At 40.5% G+C, this 24,961-nt stretch overlaps 1 protein-coding gene across 4 annotated transcripts in view; it reads left to right on the top strand.

Annotated features, from left to right (window-relative positions):
* The window catches only part of NCKAP1 (NCK associated protein 1), a 73,011-nt gene that overhangs the window by 30,395 nt on the left and 17,655 nt on the right, over nucleotides 1-24,961 (top strand). For 2 of the 4 annotated variants that reach the window (XM_084815352.1, XM_084815341.1), the window contains 15 exons: nucleotides 500-586; nucleotides 859-915; nucleotides 2,389-2,531; nucleotides 2,618-2,708; nucleotides 5,028-5,165; nucleotides 6,724-6,772; nucleotides 8,148-8,304; nucleotides 8,978-9,034; nucleotides 9,800-9,896; nucleotides 10,053-10,159; nucleotides 12,871-13,003; nucleotides 17,721-17,802; nucleotides 18,666-18,724; nucleotides 22,791-22,936; nucleotides 24,381-24,513. In XM_084815352.1, the coding sequence (XP_084671478.1) occupies nucleotides 500-586; nucleotides 859-915; nucleotides 2,389-2,531; nucleotides 2,618-2,708; nucleotides 5,028-5,165; nucleotides 6,724-6,772; nucleotides 8,148-8,304; nucleotides 8,978-9,034; nucleotides 9,800-9,896; nucleotides 10,053-10,159; nucleotides 12,871-13,003; nucleotides 17,721-17,802; nucleotides 18,666-18,724; nucleotides 22,791-22,936; nucleotides 24,381-24,513 (1,536 nt within the window). Of the gene's footprint in view, nucleotides 1-493; nucleotides 587-858; nucleotides 916-2,388; nucleotides 2,532-2,617; nucleotides 2,709-5,027; nucleotides 5,166-6,723; nucleotides 6,773-8,147; nucleotides 8,305-8,977; nucleotides 9,035-9,799; nucleotides 9,897-10,052; nucleotides 10,160-12,870; nucleotides 13,004-17,720; nucleotides 17,803-18,665; nucleotides 18,725-22,790; nucleotides 22,937-24,380; nucleotides 24,514-24,961 lie in introns of all 4 variants that reach the window. The other 2 variants (XM_084815331.1, XM_084815321.1) reach the window with 1 other exon arrangement.

The following is a 24,961-nucleotide window of genomic DNA, read 5'->3' as shown; positions in this document are numbered from 1 at the left end:
ATGCAAAATGTGGGTACAGTCATTTCTGGCACGCATGGAAGGATTGCACAAAGCCAAATGGAGCCCTCCTTTCTCTCCCCTCCTTCTTGACTCATGCACATAGGCAGCTACAGTGTGCTGCTCATTACCTAGAATAGGAAGCTGGCTGGCTTCCTACTTCCTATCTAGCCTCCCTCTCCAGGCCATACCCTGGTTTGGAGAAGGAGGTCTGGAAGGGGAAATAGAAAATGCTGCCAGCACTATGATAGGTGTTTGTATCACTAGGAAGGAGGATGGCGGACTCCATTGAGCTTAAGGCAGGGAGGATTATGTCCCATGGCTGACTTTTTGTTAAATACCCAAACATGAGGACCTTGGTACTGCAGAAGATAATTGTTAGATTTCTGTGGAAAACTTGGTTCACTTGCTTCTTGCAATATGCTTCTTTGGCTTTCTTTAAGTTATACATTTGTTTCCAAGAACTGTGTAGTATATGTGTGTGTTTAATTTACAGCAACAGCTTGCTCAGCTGCAGAAAGAGAAATCAGAGATTCTGAAGAATCTGGCATTGTATTACTTCACATTTGTTGATGTTATGGAATTTAAGGTAAGACACCCATAGTACAGATCAGCTGTTCTTGCAGGGGTTGATAGGGTGTCACAAAAAGTTTCTGTCAAGTGCAGGTTAAACTATTTACTGCACATCTTAAATTTTTCAAAATTAAACACTTCCTAACCTAAGTTAATTGATAACATGTAACAATGTAATTTTGTAAAATTTGTATTGATCTTATTGCTTGTTTTCAAATTCAGAAATAAAAGTCCAGTAAACATTCTGGTAAGCAATGAGATTTCTTTCTTTCTTTTTTTGTTTCAAAGGACCATGTCTGTGAACTGCTGAACACTATTGACGTTTGCCAAGTCTTCTTTGATATTGTAAGTCTGTGAGGGTTTAAAAAATGTTCAATTGAGCAATTAAGGCTGAAATCCTAAACACACTTCCTAGAGGGTAAGCCTGATTGGACATAATGGGAATTACTCCCAAGTAAAATAGGATTGCACTCCACAACTAAGATAAAAATGATTAACTACATAAATAAAATGGACCCTTTTAAAATGTGTTTTAAGTGTATTAGGACAAGTGCAGACCTAACAGGCCTTATCTGTTTCTTAATCTCGGTTAAAAGATTGAGAATGGGCCACAGGATCATATGATCCTCCCTTGAAGTTACTTCTGCCCTCCTGTTTTAATCACAGACAAGGGATGCTTTGAAGTAGATATTTGCTACAATTAAGACTAATCTGATCATCTGCTTAACCAGAATCCCTAGCCAGGGTGTGAAGTCGATAAGGAGCCTTAACTCAGGTAATGTTCTGGTTTATTTTTTAGGCATTTAATATCCTCCTCTTCAGTACAGAGTGGCTTCCAGTATAAATTTGAAAAATAAAATCATAGCAAAACACAAAAACAACGTAACTAGGTAAAATAATTTTTTTTAAAGAATCTAAAAGACCTGGGAGGATACAAATTGTTCTCTCCTGGTGTCCACAAGACAACAGTCTTGGTGTCAGGAGAGAGTTCAAAAGTCAGGACACCAGCCACAGAGAGGGACTTGTCCTCCCCACTTCTGACAGCAGTGGAACCTGGAAAAGGGTCTCTGAGGCAGATCTTAATTAATGGGCAAGGTTATGTGGGAGTAAGTGAACCCAAAATTACCCAGATCCTAAACAGTTTAGGGTAGCCTTTCCCAAGTGGAGTCCATGATTTAACCTACTACTCTCACTAGATGTTTTAACTACCAGGGGCTGATGGGAGTTGTAGGCTAAAACATCTGGAGGGACCCAGGTTAGGGAAAGCTGGTTTAGGGCTTCATAAATTGATAGCATTTGTAGCTTTGTTTAATATTAGTCCTGATGAAATCTCAAATTGCAATGAAGGTAGGAAAGGAACAAATGACCCTGTAGCTCACTCACAATTTATTAAACATAATTAGGAGATTAGGCCTGTTGCATATATATCTACTATTTGGAAATATCTGAAAAGACAATTTGGGCTGCAGTGCTTCACTAACTGGGAGTAAGCCCCATTGAATTCAGTAGGACTTAGGTCTGAGTAGATATGCGTAGGATTGTGGTGTTAACATGAAAATCTGGAAGAGGTTATTTAGAATATAGTATGCTGTACGTAATATGAAGACCCTTTAAGGTCTTCCATACATTTAAAATGTGCTGGTAGACCTTTTAACTTGCATAACATGTTTCAAATGCATAAAATGTATGAAGGATTAAAACTCAGATGATGTGAGTAATCGGTGAGAATGGTTGTGTGATGTTTTGATCAGTTAGCTGTCATCATAAACATGCTCTAGAAAACATTCACAATGTAAGCACTCTTTATTTCATTTCTAGACTGTAAACTTTGATTTAACAAAGAACTACCTAGATTTAATCATAACCTACACAACACTAATGATATTGCTGTCTCGGATTGAAGAACGGAAGGCCATCATAGGATTGTACAATTATGCTCATGAAATGACGCATGGAGCAAGGTAAAATGCATTATGAATGAGAAGCTGTTTGGGACTTGGGTCATTTTACAGAACACCTTTTTCATAATCTCTTTTGTTGTTTTTAGTGATAGGGAATACCCACGTCTTGGCCAGATGATTGTGGATTATGAGAACCCTTTGAAGAAAATGATGGAGGAATTTGTGCCACATAGTAAAGTATGTGTGAACTTTTCTGTTTTGCTGACAACAGGTATCTCTCTCCAGGCTAAACAGCCTATAATAAACTTCTCAACGTTTTCCTCCTTCTGTGTAGATTTAAAAGAATTAGATTGTTCATTTAGTGTATTTGTATAAACAGATAAAGCTTTCTTTCACTTCTTGGCAAAAGTTGTAAGTGGCCATTTTTTTGTGAATGAGAAATACTATACTTATTTGTATCTTCTCTTTGGTATCTGAATTCTTGAATTACACATTATATTTAATTATAAAGCGCTAGTACTTAATAATGTACGAATATATGCCTCCCTTATCCCTCCTATATGTATTTATGGTGGTCACTGTTATCCACTTTTTATTTATTAAATTTATATCCTGGCTTTCACTAAAAATAGCGGTCAAGGCGGTGGACAATAAAATACAGAAAAATCAACAAAGTTATAATTCTAACATTAAAACTCATCAATTAAAAACATATCCAATAAAAATCATATGAAATGAAATGTGAGTAAAACTAAAAGACAAAAGCAAACCATTAAGAAATAACACCGACTAGATGAAAAACCCAGTTCAGCAGAAAATCAACTTAGGGCACAATGCTATGCATGTTTAGACAGAAAAGTCCTACCAATCCTAGCATTCCCCAAGCCATCCTTAGATGCCAAAAGCTTGTTTGAATAAAAATGTCTTTGCTTGCCAGCAGAAGGATGATACAGATGGAGTTAGCCTGGCCTCCCTTGGCAGGGAGTTTCAAACCCTGGGAGCAGCCACCAAGAAGGCTGTTCTTCATGTTCCATTAAATGTGCCTCTGAGAGTGGTGAGACAGAGAGAAGGGCCTCTCCTGAGTATCTTAACCTAGGCAGGCTCATATGAGAGGATGTGCTCAGCTTGGTCTCAAGGCATAATAGAGCTTTATAGGTTATAGCCAGGAATTTGAACTCTGCTTGGAAATGGACCAATAGCCAGTGAAGCTGTTAAAACAAGGGAGCTGTTGCAACAGCCACATTCTGGTCATTTTAACCTATACTGTTTCTTGGTTGGCAGCAGGCTTGATAAAAATCAATGATTTTTTAAATTGATTTTTTAAAATTTAAATCAGATTTTGAAATTTTCTTAAAACTATTAGTAAAAGAAGAGCCTAGGTCAAAGATATAATCATGAATCCTAATTATACAACTTCTAATTGTTTTCTATGAATATGTTAATAGCAGTTTATGGAGATGGGAATTAACCTGATCAGCCTTATTCTGCTCTGCAGGTGGTGTACAGAAGCACATGTGTTCGTTCTCTCTCTCTCTCTCTCTCTCTCTGCCTTGCCTCTCTCTGAGTGCAAAGACAGAGAAGGTCAATGAATAGAGAATTTGGGGAGATGGAGTAGATCTAAACAAGGAGGAGGAGTCTGGATATACATGCAAGGGATAGGGGAGGGGAATAGAAAGTGAAAACAAAAGTGAACAGAACATAGGCATGCAGTCTTGACTCCTAAGGAAACTTCTGCTGCATGTATCTTCCAGAAACATCCGTGTGCGTGTTTTGTTAATGTGGTTGTTTGTTTATTCTTCTGGTTGGTTTTCTTTTAAAACAATCTTAGTGGTATAATTTAAAAGCCTGTTTGGTGGTGGTGATGATTCTGGCATATCATGACACAAATATCAAGATTAATTGAACAGTTTGAGCTGGTTCATCTCCTGAATGACTTCACAAGTTCATTCTGCTTTAATACTAAAATGACCAAATTATCATCCCATTTTTATTCATGAGTCTTTTTAATGCACTATATAGGCTTTTGTCTCTTTGCTCTTAAAATACTGTAATACAAATTAGAAAAAGGCAATATAACCAATGAGTTTGGATCCACGGTAGTCCTTTAGTGCACAGGAGGGGAAGGGGAGGCAATGTTAGCCAATTTCCTCTGCAACTTCATATGACATTTCCCATCCTGTTCTGGAGGGTGCTTCAGCCCCCTGGAGCAGATTTCAGGAGGTTACAGGAAGAAGGGGAAACTAAAATCGCCTATCCTTGCTCCCTTTCCATGAGGCGTTTCCATGAACAGAGGTCTGATCAAGAAAAATGTATTTTGCCCCAACTAGTGTGCACGCACATGTGTGTGTATATGTGCATGCAGGTATAGTAGTTTGCTGCATACAAAATTGGATAAAAGTTCAAGTTCTATTTTGATTTTCTGGAATATGTGACTATTAGATGCTTGAGAATTCTGTGATAAATAACTACATAGATTAGAAAATAGTTTCTGTACTTTATTTCCTATTGCTTGAAAACAATACATCTCTGTTTACTTTTAGTTTGTTTGTGTTCTAGGCTCTTTCAGATGCCCTAATATCACTCCAGATGGTTTATCCTCGACGAAACCTCTCAGCTGACCAGTGGAGAAATGCACAGCTCTTGAGCCTCATCAGTGCTCCCAGCACGATGCTTAATCCTGCACAATCAGACACAGTATGACACTTTCCTTTGAGTTAATTTGAGCCCCCTAGAAATGCTCCCCTGAGGGTTGGGAGATCCTGCTGAGTGGGGTAAGTGGGCTGTAGCACAGGGGCGGGGGCTGGTTTGAAGTAGAAGGGGGTGAAAATGCCTCTGCACGATTTTTTGCCATCTCCCCTTTCTTTCGCAGTCCCACCATGACCACAGCCCACCTTCCTCACTCGGCAGGATCCCCTGACCCTCGGGGGGAGCATTTTCAGGACTTTCTGGAGACTGGCAGGGAGACAAGGGTGCAGGAAAGTCAGCTCTCAGCAGCCACATTAGCTGCATGGATCTCTGGATCCAAACTAAAGTTTGGGTCTTTGTTTTGTTTTTTTGAATTCCTAGACAAGTTTTATCCCAGAGGGTGTGTGTATGTGTGTGTGTGTGTTTATATATCCTGAACTGTTTAGAATTTTCTTGCTGTATTTTTGTCACTACATTGTCAGGGCAGAATGGAAATTTACAAGCTGCTTATTCAGATGACACTCGTAACAGGTACCCCGACATCTTTAGTTCTCTTGATTAATCTTAACAGGAGTCAGTTTACATTTGGGGCCATTAATGATGGATTTCTACAGTGAAATGTTAACTTTCTGTCCTTGATAGATGGCAAACTATGGAAATAGATCAACAAAATAGTGGAAATTACTGAGCTATAAGTAGTATTTGATTTGAAAAGTTTCATTGTGTGAAAACTTAATGTGCTAAATTTGAATGTTTTCAGTATAACAAGTTATGTATAGTTTTGCTTGTCCAGTTCAGTTTGTTCAGTGGACTGGAGATATATTTTATTTTGCTTAAAATGATACCCCTGTGTACTTTTTAAACATACAAGGCAAATCAGTTATATTTATACATTTATTTTGTATCAAGGCTTTAATGTTAACTTGAAGCCAGTTCGCAATTAAGGTAGCCTCTATTAGAGCATTGTAGGAACATAAGGGCTCGCAGTAGGTCAGCACTTCTGCATGGGAGGTATGCACGCAGCTGCGGCGATTGGCAAAATTGTGGTGATTGGGTCACATCAACCTCCCAAGGTGCTTACATAGGAACCGCTGTAAGTGTGAATCAACAGATAGTTTTTTAAGATCTTGCCAATTTTGTGCCACAAGTACTTTCTGTGTACTTCATCAGCCTGCTGGAGCATAGCACGGATTGTTTATTTCTTCACGGAACCAAAAACTGCACCACAAGGTTACAGCGAAGTTGTCCTGGCTCCCTGAGTTGTAACTCTTTAAATTGTGTCTGGCATTTTAACCATACCATTTCAGGGTGTGCCCATACTGGGGATCTGCAACAGTTGATATATTTAGAACAATCATGGACATGCCTAGGAAGTGCACTTTAAACCTTTTTGTAGCCCTGAACAGCTGCATATTGCCTTCTTCTAAAATAATGTTTTCGCTTCAGAATTGTAGGTGATGTTAAGAGAGCCATTATAGATTATTTCATCAGCCTCATTTAAGATACTGTCATGTATTAACTAGATTGCTGTGTATCATTTTTGATGACAGCTTGTTTTTACACACAGATGCCATGTGAATACCTCTCTCTGGATGCAATGGAGAAATGGATCATCTGTAAGTTTAAATCTTCTACTGAAGTTCTTGCAATTTCCCCCCAGCTGTTCCATGTGTATTGGTTCACAGGGCCAGTGCAGATGTAACAGTGTCTATCCTTTGGCTGTAGTTAAGGGGAGCATTCATTCTGTGCCCCTAGGCCCAGTCCTCTCATGTGCAAATTCCCCTTGTGGTTTTCACTATAGCTCATGGTTACATCAGTATCAACATAATGCTAATCAAGATGTGTGTTTAACCATTTTGAACTCCAGTTTAAGAGCAGCCCTTGCTCTGCATTAACAATAGTTAAGAACATAAAAAGAGCCACGTGGATCAGACCAAGGGTCCATCTAGTCCAGCATTCTGTTCACACGGCCAACCAGCTGTCAGTCGGAACCCACAAGCAGGACACAAGTGCAAGAGCACCCTCCCACCCATGTTACCCAACCACTGGTGTACATAAGCATAGTGCCTCTGATACTGGAGGTAGCACGTAGCCATCAGGATTAGTAGCCACTGACAGCCTTGTGCTCCAGGAATTTATCTTATCCTATTTTAAAGCCATCCAAATTGATGGCCGTCGCTACATTAGTGGTGACATAACAAGGTGAATTACTAAAGCTGGCAGAGGGAAGATGGAGAGAACTCCATTTAAGGGAGAGAGGTTGAGAGATGGCAAGTATTATTCTGATCCCTTCACCTAGTTAAAGGATAGGCAATATTACAGCTGTATCAGGTCAAAGTTATCAACTGTTGAAACTTGTTACAGGGATGATCCAAAGTTAAGCACTTTAAAGTCCCATTGATATCAATGGGGGAATTACGCATGTGCTTAAATTTATCCCAGTGAAGTCAGTGGGACTTTAAATTGCTTAACTTCGGCCAGGTCATGTCTTATGTGTTTTGTTGAATGCCCAGTTGAAGAGTATTTGTACATTATGTAGAACTTACTTTTGCGGAAGGAATAGAAGCTGGTACAATAGAAAAGTATGTACTACTTATGAGTGCCATGCACCCATTTATTTACATAAATAGGGTTTTGCTATCACTTTCAGTGGGGCAGGATTTGAACCTCCCTTTAAAAGAAAATGTATCTGATGATGATAAGGTGACCACCAGGTTTTTCAAATTAAATCCCATCATACATTTGCTGTATTAAGTCTTTTTTTCAAACAGATTATTTTAAGATGGGCAGATATGTTAAGACAACTGTATATTAAAGAGCAAATAGGTTAAAGATTCACCTGTTGGCTGCAGTGAAATTTATGTATAACTTATTTCATGTTTGTTTTGGAATTAATCAAATAGTTTCATGGTAGAATACAGTATATTGTAACCCTAATGATCCATCTTAATTTTTTGATGATCTGTTTGCTTTCTTTTTCTCGTTTCAAAGTTGGATTTATTTTGTGCCATGGAATCCTGAATAGTGATGCCACAGCTTTGACCCTTTGGAAGCTTGCCCTTCAAAGCAGCTCTTGCTTGGCTCTGTTTCGGGATGAAGTTTTCCATATTCACAAAGCTGCAGAAGACTTGTTTGTAAATATAAGAGGGTATGTTTTTTTGGTTTGTTTTTTAAATATATATTGGATTTTATTGCACCCACTTTTTGTAGCTAATAATCAACCGGTCAGACATACTGATGAAACCAGGTGGAGGGTAGTACAAGAAAATGTACTTAAGGATGGGAATATTGAGTCAGTGGGGAGCAATGCTTTGCCTTTATCCTTCAGCTCTAGATAGCATTACATCTGCCTAAGTGGCAAAATGCTTTACTATAACACAAGAGGCCTTGGGCATAAGTAAAGGAATTTGGGGGTCTTGGTCATTATTTGTGAATGAGTGGCCCTTGGCAAGCCAGGAAAGTAATTGGCTGATAACTGCTAGGTACAATACACCTGATTGCTGAAAAGCAAAAGCAGTACATGGAGCAGGAAGCAGAGCACCATAATAATAGCAGACACAGCTTGGAGCGGCTTAAAATTTTATATCTTGGCAACAGTAAATGTGGGCTTGCTGTTGGATGCCTCCCAGATTTGCAAAGAATTGAATGCGGAGCTCCCCATTCACTTCTTCATAAGTCTGAGATGTCAGTTAATCTAAATACAGGGCCTTTAGAAAGCCTTAATCCCTGAATAGTTTATATAAAGGAAAGTTTCATGCGGTTGTAGTGATATGAAAGGTCTTTATCATTAGTATATTTGTGCATTTTATTTACACTTGCAGATATAACAAACGGATTAACGACATAAGAGAATGCAAGGAAGCTGCTGTATCACATGCGTAAGTGTGTACTGTCAAATAACTTCTATAGAACATTGCTGATTACATATTTCAGTATTTGAGCCAAATTTTATAAAGATGTCAGTAATGTTAAGAGACTGGCTTAGATTTAAAGATTCCAGTTCACAAGAAGAATGTACTTCTGTCCAAGTCAGGGAGAGGACTGCTGATTTCTCTCCCCCCACCCCCCACCCCCCACCAATCTGCAGCTCCCACACACTCTGAAAAGCTGCTCTAGAGGGCCCTCCATCTCTCTGGAGCAGATGTTTGGGGGAGGGCAATTGGCAGTCCTGATGACTCAAACTAGATCTCTGGATCCAAGCCTACATGTTGTACCATGAATCCCACTCTGTGCTACTTTACATGGTCTGTCTATTCTTGGATAGTATTCGTACGTATTTGAGAACAGTAACAGCAAAAGTAGTTTTTTGTGAAATTATCTTAGAATGCCGTACCATGCCTCACCTCAACTTGCTGTAGACATTGCCATAAAATTCTATATAAAATGGTTTATATAAAATGTTGAAATCAAAGTTTATGGAGAGTGGACTTTTTGTTTATCTTTCCACTGGAAATATAACAATGATATGGCTTTACAATTGTATCAATCCTTGGTTCTGAGGAGCAATATGAGTTAACAACAGTTTGTGTTTTTAAACACCAGTTTATATGGGTATGGGCTGCCAGAGACCTCAGCACAACTTAACATGATCTTTGAAGCATAGTATATGGGTGACTGATCACAGCATTTTGTTCTCAAAACAGTGGTTCAATGCACAGAGAAAGGCGCAAGTTTTTACGGTCTGCACTGAAAGAGCTAGCTACTGTCCTGTCAGATCAGCCGGGGTTGTTGGGTCCCAAGGTAAATATGCTACACTAAAAAATGGGAATTTCTAACACTCTCCTCCAAAAACCATTTCTTTCACGGGCACAATCAATCTATACAGTTCTATTCCATTTGCTGTATACATCTACCTTCTGTGTAAAGAGAAACGTTTTAATGTGCTTTGTTTTCCAGGCACTTTTTGTATTCATGGCATTATCCTTTGCTCGTGATGAAATTATTTGGCTTCTTCGACACGCAGATAACATGCCTAAGAAGAGTGCAGATGATTTCATTGATAAGTATGTTAATATCTGGTATAGCTTTTTGGGTCATATTGTTTTCTCCGTATGGAAGTACATGCTGCTCAAGCGCCTTGATTCTGTGCAGTCCTTCTGGTTTCTTCTTGTGGTTTGGATTGTGCTGATAAAGGGAGGATCTTTCCTTGACATCTAGGTGTGAACTTGATGGCCTTCATCCCTCAAAATGTTAAAAGAATGTTTCCCCTCATCATGCATCTCAGGTTGTGGGAATGGAAGGAAGGCCCTGGTGAAAATGGAGTGTCATTGAAGCATATTTGTGTGTGTGTAGGGAATGCAAGCTGTATAGCTCAGAACAATTACCAGAGTTCATATCTGCATCCTGGTATGACAATGCATGATGCTAGTGCTGTATTAAAATGTGATGTGCCTGGCTAATGCATGGCTGTAGTGTACAAAAGCAGGGCTCAACAGGAATGCTCAGATGAGTTCATTTATTTGAATTATTTCTATACCACTATTCACCAAAGTTCCATAGTGGGTTACAACAATTAAAGTAAGAAAAACAATAATAAAAAATATAATTCAAACCAAAAACAGTGTAGCAAATAAAATAAAACAGGAAAGAGTAGTGGTTAGTTCCCAGAAAACAGCTGAAGCAACAAAACTTTTAACTGTAAGTAGTGAGGAGGCTGAGTTTCTCTAGGGAGGGAGTTCAATTAGAACTGACGTTCCAGTAGTAAAGGTCCCTCTCCTTGTGGTGGCTAATACTTCTCCCCAACCAAGATAGAAACTGGATCAAAGTTTCATCAGCAGATCATAAGTGTTTGGTCAGTAGAGGGAGAGTTAAGTAATATCTGACCGCACACTGGTTTCTTTCATCAGCTCCTCTTTGAGAGTGAAACGTCAATGCCAAACTCTGTAAAAAAAGCCAACATGTAGTAGAAGGATGTTTAGTGGTGAAGGATGCTACGTTGGCACCAATCCAGAGTCCTCATTTAGAAGTTTCCTATGGGTTTCTGTGTGCCCTGCTACATTGCGGACCAGACTTTGAAACCACATTAAGGGATTTGCACGACATGGCAACCCACCATGGGTTATTTAATCCACGGTGAGGGTGTGGTGTGTTCAGGGCATGTATGGCCACCATTTTGAATATGCAGTCTCACGGTTGGAGGTCGTCATGTCGTTCCTAGGGAGGTGGTGGTCTCTCCCACACTGGAGGCATTCAAGACGAGGCTGGACAGCCATCTGTCAGGGATGCTCTGACTTGGATTCCTGCATTGAGCAGCGGGTTGGACTCGATGGCCTTGTAGGCCCCTTCCAACCCCACTATTCTATGATTCTCTGTCATGTGAGCCCAGCGAGCATGGGTTATGTGAGGGTTAAGCAACCCTCACATAACCCACACTTGCTGTATTCGCATGACATGACAACCCCTGAGTGGGGGCTACATATGCAGTATGGCACCTGTGGGCATAGCGGCTCATCCGAACCTGGTCTGAGTCTCAAAAGCAGCTTGTCAGTCAGTTTGAGGGGCTGCTGCCTGGGAGAAGGGGAGCAAACAAACCCCACTGGGCATGCAAAGTGAGTTGTGTGGCTCTCCAGATTGTGATACTGTCAAATAACTGCACAACTTGAATAGTACATCCAGTAATTGATTACAGGAGACAGCTTCCTGATGTATATATTAAACCTTCTTTGTAGCAAGTTGGGTATTCAGGTGATTTCTTCCTTTTCAAATCGCTTCAGTGTGAAACCTAACTTGCTTTTCCCTTCTTTATATGTACCACAGTTTCAAATAATTGCATGTCTTCTAATTGTGTGGCATGTAACTTTTCACATACATGAGTTTGCTTTGACGAAGTCACATTCAAAAGATGTGGGAAATGCAGACACCACAACAGAATAAATGAGTATTGGCAATCTTTTAATATTTGCCCAGCTTTGCTCTACTAAGATAATAATTACAGAATCAGTTTTCAGAATCAGTTTTCCAGGATAACTAACCCTGGAGGAATGTTGCCAGGGAAACTTGTCTAGGGCTCAACCTCCTAATGTGAATGTTCACCACCAGGAATCAGAGCACCAAGCACCTTCATCCTTTTCTAATCAGTACAATATAAGAGGATATGTGCCATATGCTTTGATTGTCAGTTCTACAGAATCAGTGAGGAGCCCTCTACTTGTCCACTGACTTGGTTTTCAAAAAATGTTTCTATTGGACCTTTAAAGCACAGTATAACTCCCTCCCCCTTCACTGTTTTCTGTAATTTACTTTCCAATGGATTTGAAGATAAGAATGATGAAGTCAGCTAAATTATTATTAATTATTTTCTTAATCCCCCATCCACATCTTCCAAATAGATCTTTTAACATTGTTTCCTTTAATTACGTATGCTCACTAGGACGAAACTAGAGGGCTTTTTCAGTAATAAAATGATGCATTTATTTACTTAATTTATAGCCTTCCATATAAGGTATCCCTCTGAAGTGTCTTTTTCTTTACAATTTCTATCTGACCAAACATTTGGTTATATTTAATTAACAAATTGTAATGAGTTCAGGACAAATAAATAGTTAGAAAATAAATATATCAAATGTATTATAATTGCATTATACAATTAAATATTATTTTTAAGAAAAGAAAATGAAAATCTCACACCATTTGTCTTTTCCACCCAATGTTGGGTATTGGGGGGGGTGTTTGTTTCTTTGCATTAGTCAACATTTTGTTTTGTTTTGTTCCTAAGGCACATAGCAGAGCTGATTTTCTACATGGAAGAGCTCAGAGCACATGTACGAAAATATGGCCCAGTTATGCAAAGATATTATGTGCAATACCTGTCAGGTTTTGATGCAGTTGTCTTAAATGAACTCGTGCAGGTGAGTGGTAAAGATTTTGCCACAAAAATCATACATGGGTTATAAATGGTGGATTAAGTGCTGACACATTGATTTTCAACTTAGTGAGAAAATCCTAAATTAAAAACACGGTAGTTTCCATTTTGTTTAGTAGGATGCAGCTTCATATTAGGCCATCCCAAGATCAAAACAGGATATACCAGTTACAGAGAAACTTTGAGGATTATCTATTTTGTCCAGAGACTTAGTCACACTCAAGTCACTAAAGTACAACATTTTATTTTCAGCAGCCACTAGATGGAGCTCAGATTTTGTACTTCACTGAAAATCCATGTGGATTTTCAATGTTTACATTGTACCTAGTAATCATTTTGCAGAGTTAAAACTGCTTACATTGGAAAACATTTTTTTTGTTAAGTGGAATAGCATGAAGTTAAAGGATATTTTATTTATTTATTAAATTTATTAATCGCCCATCTGGCTGGTCACCCAGCCACTCTGGGCAATGTACAACAACAAAACAGTTAAAACAATAAAATTCTACATTAAAAACATTATAAAAAATACCCTAACCCACCCCAAATGCCTGCCTGAACAACCACGTTTTTAATGCGCAGCGGAAGCTCATTAAAGAGGGGGCATGACGGAGTTCCCTAGGGAGGGAGTTCCACAGAGTGGGGGCCACCACAGAGAAGGCCTTCTCCCTCGTCCTCACCAGCCTAGCTGTCCTGGCTGATGGGACAGAGAGAAGGCCATCCAAGGCTGATCTTGTTAAACAGCCTGTCTGGTGTTGCTGGAGGCGCTCCTTAAGATAGGCTGGGCTGAAACCATATAGGGTTTTAAAGGTCAAAACCAACACCTTGAATTTGGCCCGGAAAACAACTGGTAACCAGTGCAACTCCTTCAGCACTGGAGTGATGTGATCTTGCCGGCGACTGCCTGTAATCAGGCGCGCCGCCGCGTTCTACACCAGCTGCAGCTTCCGAACTGTCTTCAAGTGTAACTCCACGTAGAGCGCATTACAGTAGTCTAAATGAGAGGAGACCAGGGCATGTACTACTGATGGGAGCAGATGGTCGGGAAGGTAGGGGCGCAGCCGCCGTTTCAGATGGAGTTGGTACAGCGCTGTCCAGCTCACGTGTGACACCTGAGCCTCCATGGACAGCTGGGAGTCCAAAATGACCCCCAGGCTGCGGACCTGGTCTTTCAAGGGTAACCGTATCCCATTCAACACCAGGTCAGTATCCCCCAGCCTCCTCTTGTCTCCCACCAAAAGTACCTCGGTCTTGTCAGGGTTCAGCTTCAGCGTATTCCTCCCCATCCAGCCACTCACCGTCTCCAGACATTTGGACAGGGATTCTACGGCCAACCTTGTTGAAGATTTGTACGAGAGGTAGAGCTGCGTGTCATCTGCATATTGATGATACTGCACCCCAAACCTCCTGATGATAGCCCCCAGCGGCTTCACATAGATGTTAAATAGCATCGGGGAGAGGATGGAACCCTGTGGCACCCCACAAGTGAGTGGCCACAGGTCCGAAACCTCCTCTCCCACTGCTACCCTCTGGTACCTGCCAGAGAGGAAGGACCGGAACCACCGCAATACGGTGTCTCCAATGCCCAATGCCTCCAAGCGGTCCAGGAGGATACCATGGTCAACGGTATCAAAAGCCGCTGAGAGGTCGAGGAGAACAAGGAAGGAGCATTCGCCCCTATCCAGCGCCCTCCTCATATCCTCCACCAAGGCGACCAAGGCCGTTTCTGTCCCATGGCCAGGCCTGAAGCCCGACTGAAATGGATCTAGATAAACAGCTTCTCCCAAGTGTGCCCTCAACTGCATCGCCACCACCCGCTCAATCACCTTGCCCAAAAATTGCAGATTCGAGACTGGGCGAAAGTTGTTCAGAAAGAACTTGGGGATCCAAGGAGGACTTAAGAGTGGTCTTACCACTGCCTCCTTGAGGGCTGATGGCATCACTCCCTCCTCAAGGGAGGCGTTCACCCCCACTTGATCCCCTCACCCTATATCTCTCTGCAGCCCATAATGAGCCAAGATGGGCAAGTATCAAATAAGCAGGTGGTCAGCCTTACAGATGAAAGCACCCTGTCCACTTCATCAGAAGGAAGAAGCTGGAACCGATCCCACAAAACTGGTTTGCCACAGACTGCCTCTTGCTCACTAACTGTATCCACAGCACACAGAATAACACTCCTAATCCGATCAATTTTATCCACAAAGTGCCTTGCCAAGGCCTCACAGAAGGCCTTAGAATGCTCCAGCGGTTCCGGAGCCACTGGACCAACCATGCTCCGGACCACTTGGAACAGCCTCCTGGGACAGCACTCTGCGGACGTGATAGAGGCAGCATAATATTCCTTTTGTGCTGCCTTCACCGCCATGTGATAGGCTGAAGATACAGCTCTAGCCCATGTCTGATCATCTTGGAGCGAGACGTCCGCCACCGGTGCTCTAGCCGTCTCACCTCCTGTTTCAGAGCTCGTAACTGCGGATTGAACCATGGTGCAGTCCAAGCCCTGTTCAGGGGGAGAGGGCATTTCAGAGCCACCCGATCTAGTGCCCCAGTGATTGCGGCATTTCAGCCACCCACCAGGGTCTTGACCGAGTGGCCGTTGGCGTGTTCCAGAGAATCCCCAAGCACGTTCAGGAATCCATTCGGATCCATAAGATGCCTGGGGCGGGCCATTTTAATGGGTCCTCCACCCCTGTGGAGGGGTTGTGGAACTGAGAAGTCCAGCGTCACCAGATAGTGATCTGACCATAACAAGGGGGTGGTGGATATACCCCCGACTTCCAGATCACTCCCCGTTTCTCCAGAAACAAACACAAGGTCTAGCGCATGACTGGCTACATGGCTGGGCCCAGTTAAAATAGGGTGCAGCTCCCAGGAAGCCATGGTCTTCATGAAGTCCCAAGGTGCCCCCGTGAGGATGGCCTCTGAATGTATATTGAAGTCCCCCAACACCAATAAGTTAGGGGACTGCACACGCACATCAGAGGCCACCTCAAGCACCTCGGCCAGGGAGTCAGTCGTGCAGCGGGGTGGACGGTACATGAGCAGAATTCCTAGACTGCCCCTCGGGCCCAACCTCCAGTACATGCACTCGGCAAATTTGGTCTCCTGGAGAGGGGGCTGATGAAAACCAAGGAGACTCTGTAGATAACAGCCACTCCCCCTCCCCGATCCCCAGCCCTCGGCTGCTGTGCGTACGAAAATCCAGCTGGACACATGGCCGCAAGAGTTGGAACAGTGGCCTCAGCCAGCTAGGTCTCCGTAATACGTGCCAGGTCTGCACCCTCATCCAGGATCATGTCATGGATGAGGGAGGTTTTCTGGGTAACAGACCTGGCATTGCAGAGCAGCAAACGAAGGCCAGAAGATGGGGTCACGCCTCCCCCAGCCATCCTTTGGCTCTGGACAGGCCCGGAACAAGGGACAGCTATTACACATCTCTCCCTTGTTCCCCTTACCTGGCATGGCCTGCCCCTCACGCCCCGCCAGCGCCTGCCGCCCAGCCTTGGTATAGTCTAGCCCCCAGCACTCCCCCACTGCCTCTGTCAGGTGGACACATGCCCCCTTGCTCCCGCCTATCAGGCAGGCTACCCACCCCTAAAACACAACAGAATCCCCCAAAATTAAAAAAAATCCAATTAAAAACCCTTTAAAATACTGCCTGGCAGGAGTCCACAGTAGTGATAGTGGTGGTGGTGGCCATCACATTCTATGTGATTTGTGGTTTTGAAACTACCTTCCTGATAACCAGGTTTTGCCTCACTTTGAGCAACAAGCAGATGCTGAATTTTGGACTTGGACACTGGCCTTTTCTGTGCCACTGTATGTGTAACTATAAGTGTATTTGCCTACTGATGGGAGAAACCATAGCCATTCTGATGCCCAAGGTTGTATATCCTCTTCACATGTGCCTATATTTATTAGGTACAGCATCTTTTTTATGAATCTTAATGCTAATACAGGTCCAGTGTGTATCCAATGTGTATTACAATGAACGAAGGATGTGTGGAGACAAAAATGCTAGAATATGTGAGCAACTAGTGTCTCCCCTCCCCTCAGTTCCCCCCCTTTAATTGTATACACAATGGCAATTAATTATGATATCTGATTCGGATGAGTCCTTTAAGACCTTTATGTTACAATATTTAATTTTCCTGTCTTCAAAAATAACTTTGCATATATGTATTATATAGCATTCGTTATGTTTGTTACTTTGACAAATGCGTTCTTGTACTTGAAACATAATGAAAACATACACAGCATAAGCTTGGTGGATTTAGTGACATTACCTTGGTAACCATGAAACATTAATAAGCCCTTTTCTCAGCCATATGTCAGAAGAGCAATTTCCATATTTTAATTGTCCAAGAGGTAACCTGTGAAATTTTGTGGGCAGATATTTTTTGAGGCAAGTTCTCTAGGTACAGCTGCCCTCCTCATACACATCACTCAGCCCTCTCTTATACATAAACCACATGCATTAGACTTGTGCATATACATAATTAAGACCACTCACTATTCACCTCTCTCATACACATGCAAACACCCCTCTGAGGTGGCAGATGGTCTGGCAGGGAAGCTTCCTCATAGGCTGTTGGCAGGCACATATACATTGGTATGTTCTCCACTTTATTCTTAATTATTAATTTTGTAGTCAACAAAGCTTACTACTACAACATGGTATCTTCTTGATATTTAACTTTTAGAATCTTTCAGTGTGTCCTGAAGATGAGTCGATCATTATGTCCTCTTTTGTAAACACTATGACTTCCTTAAGTGTGAAACAAGGTAAGCGCGCACGCATGTATGTGTAAGCCATGAGCTAAAGTTATGTCAAATGTATCCAACTTCAATCTTTGCAGTAGTAATTTAATTTGGAAGTTGTATGGTTTAGAGGAGTCCTTTAATCTCTATTCCCCATTAGAAACTAACCTTGTTCTCCTGCTCCACCTCCAACCAACCTGAACTCAGGCCCATGAGGATATATACACATGCATACATTTTTAAATTTTCTATGACTGTCCTTGACTCAGAGATGGATTACACATTGAGGTATCCTTGCATAATCACATTGTTCTTCTGCATGTGATTGTATTACAACTAAAGTGCACAGCCCACTGGTAGGAACTGAACTGTCAGTTTTTCTTCTGAACGAGAACAAGATGAGTTTGTAATTTAACATAAGTTCTCGAAGCATATGTTCCATGTCCTCTGTCCTTGCTGGAGTCCCTCCCCTCTCCTTACTTTTGGACTCCATTGTATGTGCTGTCCAGTACAGATGGGTGAGAGCCTGGCACAGATGTTCTGCTTCACCAGACTTCTCAGGAAGTATCCACAGAGAGCAACAAATCCACAGAGAGCAACAATGTTTCAGGACAAAAGCCCAAGTATAAAACTCTAGTTTTTAAAAAGTGGTAAAATGTTTAGCTGAAATTGAAGTTTTCTCCTTTTTTGGTTTGTAGTATGAGTACAGAGGTTGAATTGGAAATGTCTTTTTGTTTAGAAAATTGTGCAAAGCTACTGGTAAGGCTAAAATTCCTGAGCAAAATTATTGGTATGAAGTATGGTGCATTAAGAAATGGGTGATTGTCTTCATGGCTACAGTAAGAGTGTGTTACAGTTTCGGTGTTTCATTTTCCTCCATGATGTAGTTGAAGATGGGGAGGTATTTGACTTCAGAGGAATGAGGCTTGATTGGTTTAGATTACAGGTAAGAATTACCTTTGTGTACTCCTAAATTCAGTGCTTGTTTTCTTCTGCTACAGAATATATCACTTTCCATCAAGGTGATTGAAAATAATTGATTTAAATGTTTGATTTCACATTTCAAAATTAATGTGTTTCTTTGACAAGCACTCAAACCAACTGCTTGCTATAATGATTTAAGCTACAATCCTGTGAAAACATACCTCGGAGTAAACCTCACTGAAATCAGTGGGACTTCCTTCTGAGTAAATATGCATAGAACTGCACTGTATAACATAAGGGCTTGCAACTAAATTAAAGCCTTTATACAACCTAAGCAATTAATTCAAAACTGTTTGTCATATAGCCTACATGCACTGCTGTATTATATCTGCTAGAGATCAACAGATTTCTTTTTTGGCACTCTCTGTACACATGCAAGGATATTAAGCAAGCTCATTGTTTGAAGCAGGGCTGGGCAGTTTGTGGCCCTCCAGATGTGTTGGACTGTAAGTTCCATCAACCTAGTCACCATAGCCAGTGGTGAGGGATGATGGGATTATAGGTCAAAGCATGGGAGGACCACAAGTCTCCCCATCCCCCCCCCCATTTGAAGGCTAAGGCTTTATCCGTTTACTGGGAACAAAATGGGACTTAATGTCTAAGTTAATACACATAGGACTGGGGTGTATATAGAAGTTTCTAGAAGCAAGAGCAGGTAATTTCTGGGAAATAATTTTCCTTAGTCATTTACTTTCCATCATATTATCTTGCTTAGTTAGTAGAGTCATACATATTTATAATTTGAGAGTGGAACATACTGCAGAACTCAAGTAGTTGGATGGCATAAAACAGGAGTATAAGATCACCTATATGGGCTGTGCAAATTATCCTGGTGATAGACAGGATAGCATCTCCTGGATCCTAGTGCCTTTGATTTGTTAGTTCCTGGATTAGATGACATTGGCCTGGTTTGGATGAAGATACCTCAGTGTATTAAACTGAGATAGGCACAAAACCTGTGGCTGTTCATTCTGTCCTCGTGCTGCCCTACTTCTCTTTTTTCTTCTCTGCATGTCATGAATGAATACTTCCTCGGTTATTTAACTATAGTGTCTCATTGCATCCTCACTAGGAAAGTTTAATTATGAGGATCTTAGATCATTATTCCAAATTGGTTTAGGATCTTGACTTAACTCCAATCCTGGAAGCCATTGTTTCTTAGCATGGATGTAATGAGAAACCATGGTTAATTAATTAAGGATTGCAGCCCACTGAGGAGAGAGGAGAAAAGGAGTGGTACAAGGACAGAATACTTAGGCACAAGGCTCATGTACATCTCGGCTTAAGCCAAGATATGTAGTTCCAAATTGGACTAAAGTGTCATTTTATAATGCTCAAGCTAGAAAGTCAGTTTTTCCCCTTCGCTGCTGGTTCTGTTCTTTTTCTACCATAGAAAAGCAGTCTTTATATGTTTGACAGATGGTCATGATTCAGCTTTAGGTTTTAACATTTATGCATTAAATTCAGATTTCATTTTAAACTAGGTTATTTTTTAAAAGCCACTTTACTATGTGGTTTTTTAATCCATTTTTTTAAAGGCTTCCACTTTTACCCTCCCCATTGTGCTGGTGGCTGATTATACAGTAGACATTCCTTAGGTTCTTAGATTTTGACATGGTAAAAGGAACAAGCTGCCATTCCCAGCTGAGTGCATTCTTCCAGACTCAGAGGTAGAGGGTTGATGGCCTGTTTCTGTCTCTGCAGTCTGTCTGGGCCATTTGACTCCTACTTTCCCCTCACCCCCATTCCCTTACAAAGAAATTTTATGGATAAATGTGGAACAGTATAGTCATGGTGGGAAGGGAAGTGTATGTTTTTGACTTGTATTCTTAGCCATTAAAATACTTTTTAATTACAGAGGGACTCTAATTGCCCATTTCTAAGGTCCAGGTCCTAAGGGTCTGTTTTTCACCATGAGGGAGGAGGCTTCCACATTTTTCTTTGTCTTTTTAAACAAAAAAATGGAACGTTGAGTGGGGCTTGGTGTTTGATAGGGAACAGGGCTTCCGCTGACTGGCTACCCCTTGCTTACTTCACTCTCCCTTGTTAAGTAGAAAGATGTACGCCTTTCGAATAGAAAATGAGTCTACAGTTGTGTGAGCTGACTGGGGTGTTACCTTGGTGTATTCTAAGAGCCAACCCCCAAGTTAGGGCAGGGCCTTTTGGGGGTGATTGCCCTTTGCACAAAATATGTGCAGTTTAAAGGCAGTGAACTCTAAATGATCTAGCAAATGTTGAGTCCATTGTGCAGTTTGGAGTATTGTATACGTTCTTAATTTGCTGAGTAGCCATACTAGAAACCTGAACTTTAAATGGTTGCATCTTTCTCTTAAATGGAGAGGCACTGTTGATATACCAAAAGGACTTCAGTGTTTTTTAGCGTAATTAGTGACACAAATTCTCAATGTTCTGATTAAAAACACATTCTAGATTAGTGATGTTTTGCCCTTAGCAAATTCTGAAGTAAGCAGGGGATGCTCTAGCCAAACAAACTTACCTTGTCACACCTTTTAAAACAAATGAAAAAAACCTCAACTTTTCTTGAGGTTGCATCCATATGTAGTGTGAAATTAGTTTTATTTCAAGCATGGTGCTATAAATGGTTGGACTGATCTAAGACAAGGGTGTGTGTATGTTTTAATAACTAGGCCCAAATAAATTAATGTAACATCTCCAAACAGTAGGAGAAAGTATGTTTATAGGCTGACCAGACTGAAAATTGTAAATATGTTCTGTAGCAAGCTGCTACTAGTATTGTCTATAGTATGAACAACAGGAAACTTAAAAGAAAAAAATTATGAATATGTGTTCACTAAAAGCAGGGATTGTAAATAAATATGAGACAGAATTTTTACAGCTAGTGGATTGGATCCCGACTGTCATGCTTAGAGTAAGCTAGTCAAGACTAAAGTAAGTCTCATTGATTTCAGTGGGTCCGCTCTAAGCATGACTAAGTCTGGATTCAACCCATTTTTTTACCTGTTGAAGTAGAATGGCATATAATATATACATCTAGAATCCCAAAGTACTTTAGAAACTTAATCTGAATTACAAACTTTTTCATAGGATAAACATGGCCATTGTTTAAAACAGGAGCACAGGATAACATCAGACAGTTTCAGGAAGTGCGAAATCAAGTGATAAGAGTAGAAGTCTGTAATAACAAAGCAGTGTAACCAAACCAGAGTTGAGAAGGTTATGCCCTGTTCTTCAGCATTTTATTGTACATACTCAAAGAGAACCTTTGTAGAAAGGTCACATTGTCAGACACTAAGCCAGTCATTTTTCTTGGAAGTTGCTTTTGAGATAATGTAAAAGGCCTGGTTTTCCTCAGTTGTTCAAACAAGTTATAAAGGCAAACAGGGTTGGAAAAACATGCTATTCCTTTTATGTAATCCTGGATTTAGGGTTTTTTCCCCTTCCAAAAATAAAACAAATTAACTCTACTTTTGCATTTGGGCCCAGGAAATCTTTGGCTACAAAGTAACTGGGATTTTTGAACAGCCTCTTTTTCAAATAACATCTGCAACAGTAGCAAAATAACATGGTATTACTGTGTCTTGATACAGCTTTGATCCATGTAGGTTTCCACTCAAAAGATGATTAAATATTTCTTGCTCTTGTTTAAACAACAATATAAACAGTTTTTCATAAATATGAATTGGACTCTTAAATGTAAGTAATACAGCAGAAAAATAAGTCTTCGTTAAATCCTCAAATGACCTCTTTCTTGTTAAGCTATACATTTTAAAAAGTCATATTTTCAATAATACACACACTCATCAAGCCCCAAAGTGTGGAGGAATGGTAACTTAGAATTTGTTGTATTATAAAGCTTACTTGTCCTAAGTAAATTTAAGCAAAAAATATGGTGGAAATGTTTGCTTTGTTTTCAATCATGTTTCGGCCTTTCTTTTTTTTTTAAACTAATACTTGAATGCAAATGGTGACAGATTTCCTCACAAGAATTAAGACTTTGGCTGGGATCCCAGTTTTGTCAGTTATTACCCTTTTTTATATATCCACAGGCCTATACTAGTGTGTCTAAGGCTTCACTTAGCCTTGCAGACCACAGAGAACTTGGAAAGATGATGAACACAATTATTTTCCACACAAAAATGGTAGATTCTTTGGTGGAGATGTTGGTGGAAACATCTGATCTCTCTATATTTTGGTATGTCATTTAATCTGGTTCTAAAGTTTTCTTGTGCGTGTTGTTTTTTATTTTTTTTAATAAAGAAGAGCCAGTGTAGTCAGTTGGAAATGGTCTTCTATTTGGGCAAGTCTTTTAAATCTTGAGGCATCTTCTACAGACTGCAACACTAGCAAAATAGCATGGTCTGTAAAAAGGAGAATTATAATGACCCAGCTCCAGAATTTCTGTGAAGACAAGATGTACATTGTCAAGTGCTGTGCATGCTTAAAATGCTATAAAATTACTACTGTTAGACTGCAGTCCTGTACCCATCTGGGAGTAAGCCTCATTGAACAATGGGGTTTATTTCTGAGTAGATTTGTACTGCCTCCATTAATATATGCTTACCTGACTGATTTTATTAGACCATGGCAACTGAATTGGGAGAATTTATCAATATGTTCTTTTTCTCCTTACCTCAGTTACTCATGCCCTGCTTACATCCAGAGTTAGTCTACTATAACACACTGTACTTGGGGCATTTATTTATTTATTTATTTTACAATATTTATATACTGCTCCATATCAGAAGATTTCGGAGCGGTGAACAACATGGTAAAAGAATAAAACAACAGGTTAAAATAGTTAAAACATTTTAAAGATGGTTCAGAAGCTTCAGCTATTGCAGCATGCACCTTGCTGGATGTTTCTTGGCTCTAAGCATTCAGAGCATGTTACTTCAATTTTACATCAGCTGCACTGGCTACCTATCTGCTTCTGAGCCCAATTTAAACTACTGATATTGACCTTTAAAGCCCTAAACAGTTTGGGGACAAGTCACTTAAAGGACTACTGGCCTGGGTCTTTACATTGGCAGCAATGGCCCTGCTTGCAGACCTGCCAGTAAGTTAAATCAGGTTGACAGGAACACAAGATGATGCCTCCTCGATGGTGCCCCCTCAACTCTGGAACTTCCTCCCTTGGGAGGTATGTGGCTCTCTTTTCTTTTAGGCGGCACTAGAGCATTCTTAAACTTTCAAATTGCCTTTGGAGAAGAAATTTGGGCTGATTTAATTTATTTTTGCTCTTGCTTAGATTGCTCTTAGAATAATTTGTAATATTGTGATTGTTTTATGCTGTTCTTTTTGTCTTTAGGTTTTTAATTTTATATAGTTTTTTCTTTTAATTAGCTATTGTTTAGAGTGTTTAAAATTTCCTATTGTCAGCCACTTTGTGCCAAATTTTAGCTTTAAAATGAAGCATAAACTAAAATACTGCTTTAAAATAAAATACGTTTGTCTCCTGCCAGTTCCCTAGTAATGTAAGGTGTCATGAGCTTAAGGCTTTTGTTACTAGCATTTGGTACAAGTGCAAGTATTTGCTGGCATTTAAAATTCATTATGTGCTTAGTTGCATCTAATATAAGTATGTATTGATTATTTTATCTGAGTAGAATGAAAACTTAACCTGTTTTTCTGATCAGTTTTTATAGCCGTGCTTTTGAGAAGATGTTTCAGCAATGTTTGGAACTCCCTTCTCAGTCCAGATACTCAATTGCATTCCCACTGCTTTGTACACACTTTATGAGCTGCACCCATGAGCTGTGCCCAGAAGAGGTAAATTTGTAACTTAAAGTAATGTTTGTACAGGTAGGAAAAAAGGCTGAGTGGCTTTATTGTTTTCATGTATGGAGCCAGGGATAGAATAGAAAATGACTAACTTTGTCAACTACAGTGAATGCTTGTAAGAGAGCTGAAATTTAATTGTCTCCATCTATTGTGGTACGGACTTGCGTGTTTGAAGAAGTTCCAACTGAGAGAGTACACTAATTACCATTTTCCATGTCTACATGAGCGCGCACATACACCACTTTCAAGGCAGCTCAAAAAACAACGTTTAAATCAGTCAGTAAAAAACACCCAAAATGTAACAATATCACCAACCAGAGAAGAAAAACAAAGAATAAAAACTTTACAGCAAAAACTGGATGCTCCCACGGGTGGGACGGGGAGGTAGTTTTTGCCCATTCATCCCAAAGGCTTTCAGAAAAAGCCACTTTTTGGC

This window comes from Heloderma suspectum, chromosome 1 (assembly GCF_057233095.1).
Source record: "Heloderma suspectum isolate Gila_16-S chromosome 1, 16-S_ref, whole genome shotgun sequence".
In the NCBI taxonomy this organism is placed as follows: Eukaryota; Metazoa; Chordata; class Lepidosauria; order Squamata; family Helodermatidae; genus Heloderma; species Heloderma suspectum.
This window is presented reverse-complemented; position numbering and strand designations above follow the sequence as displayed.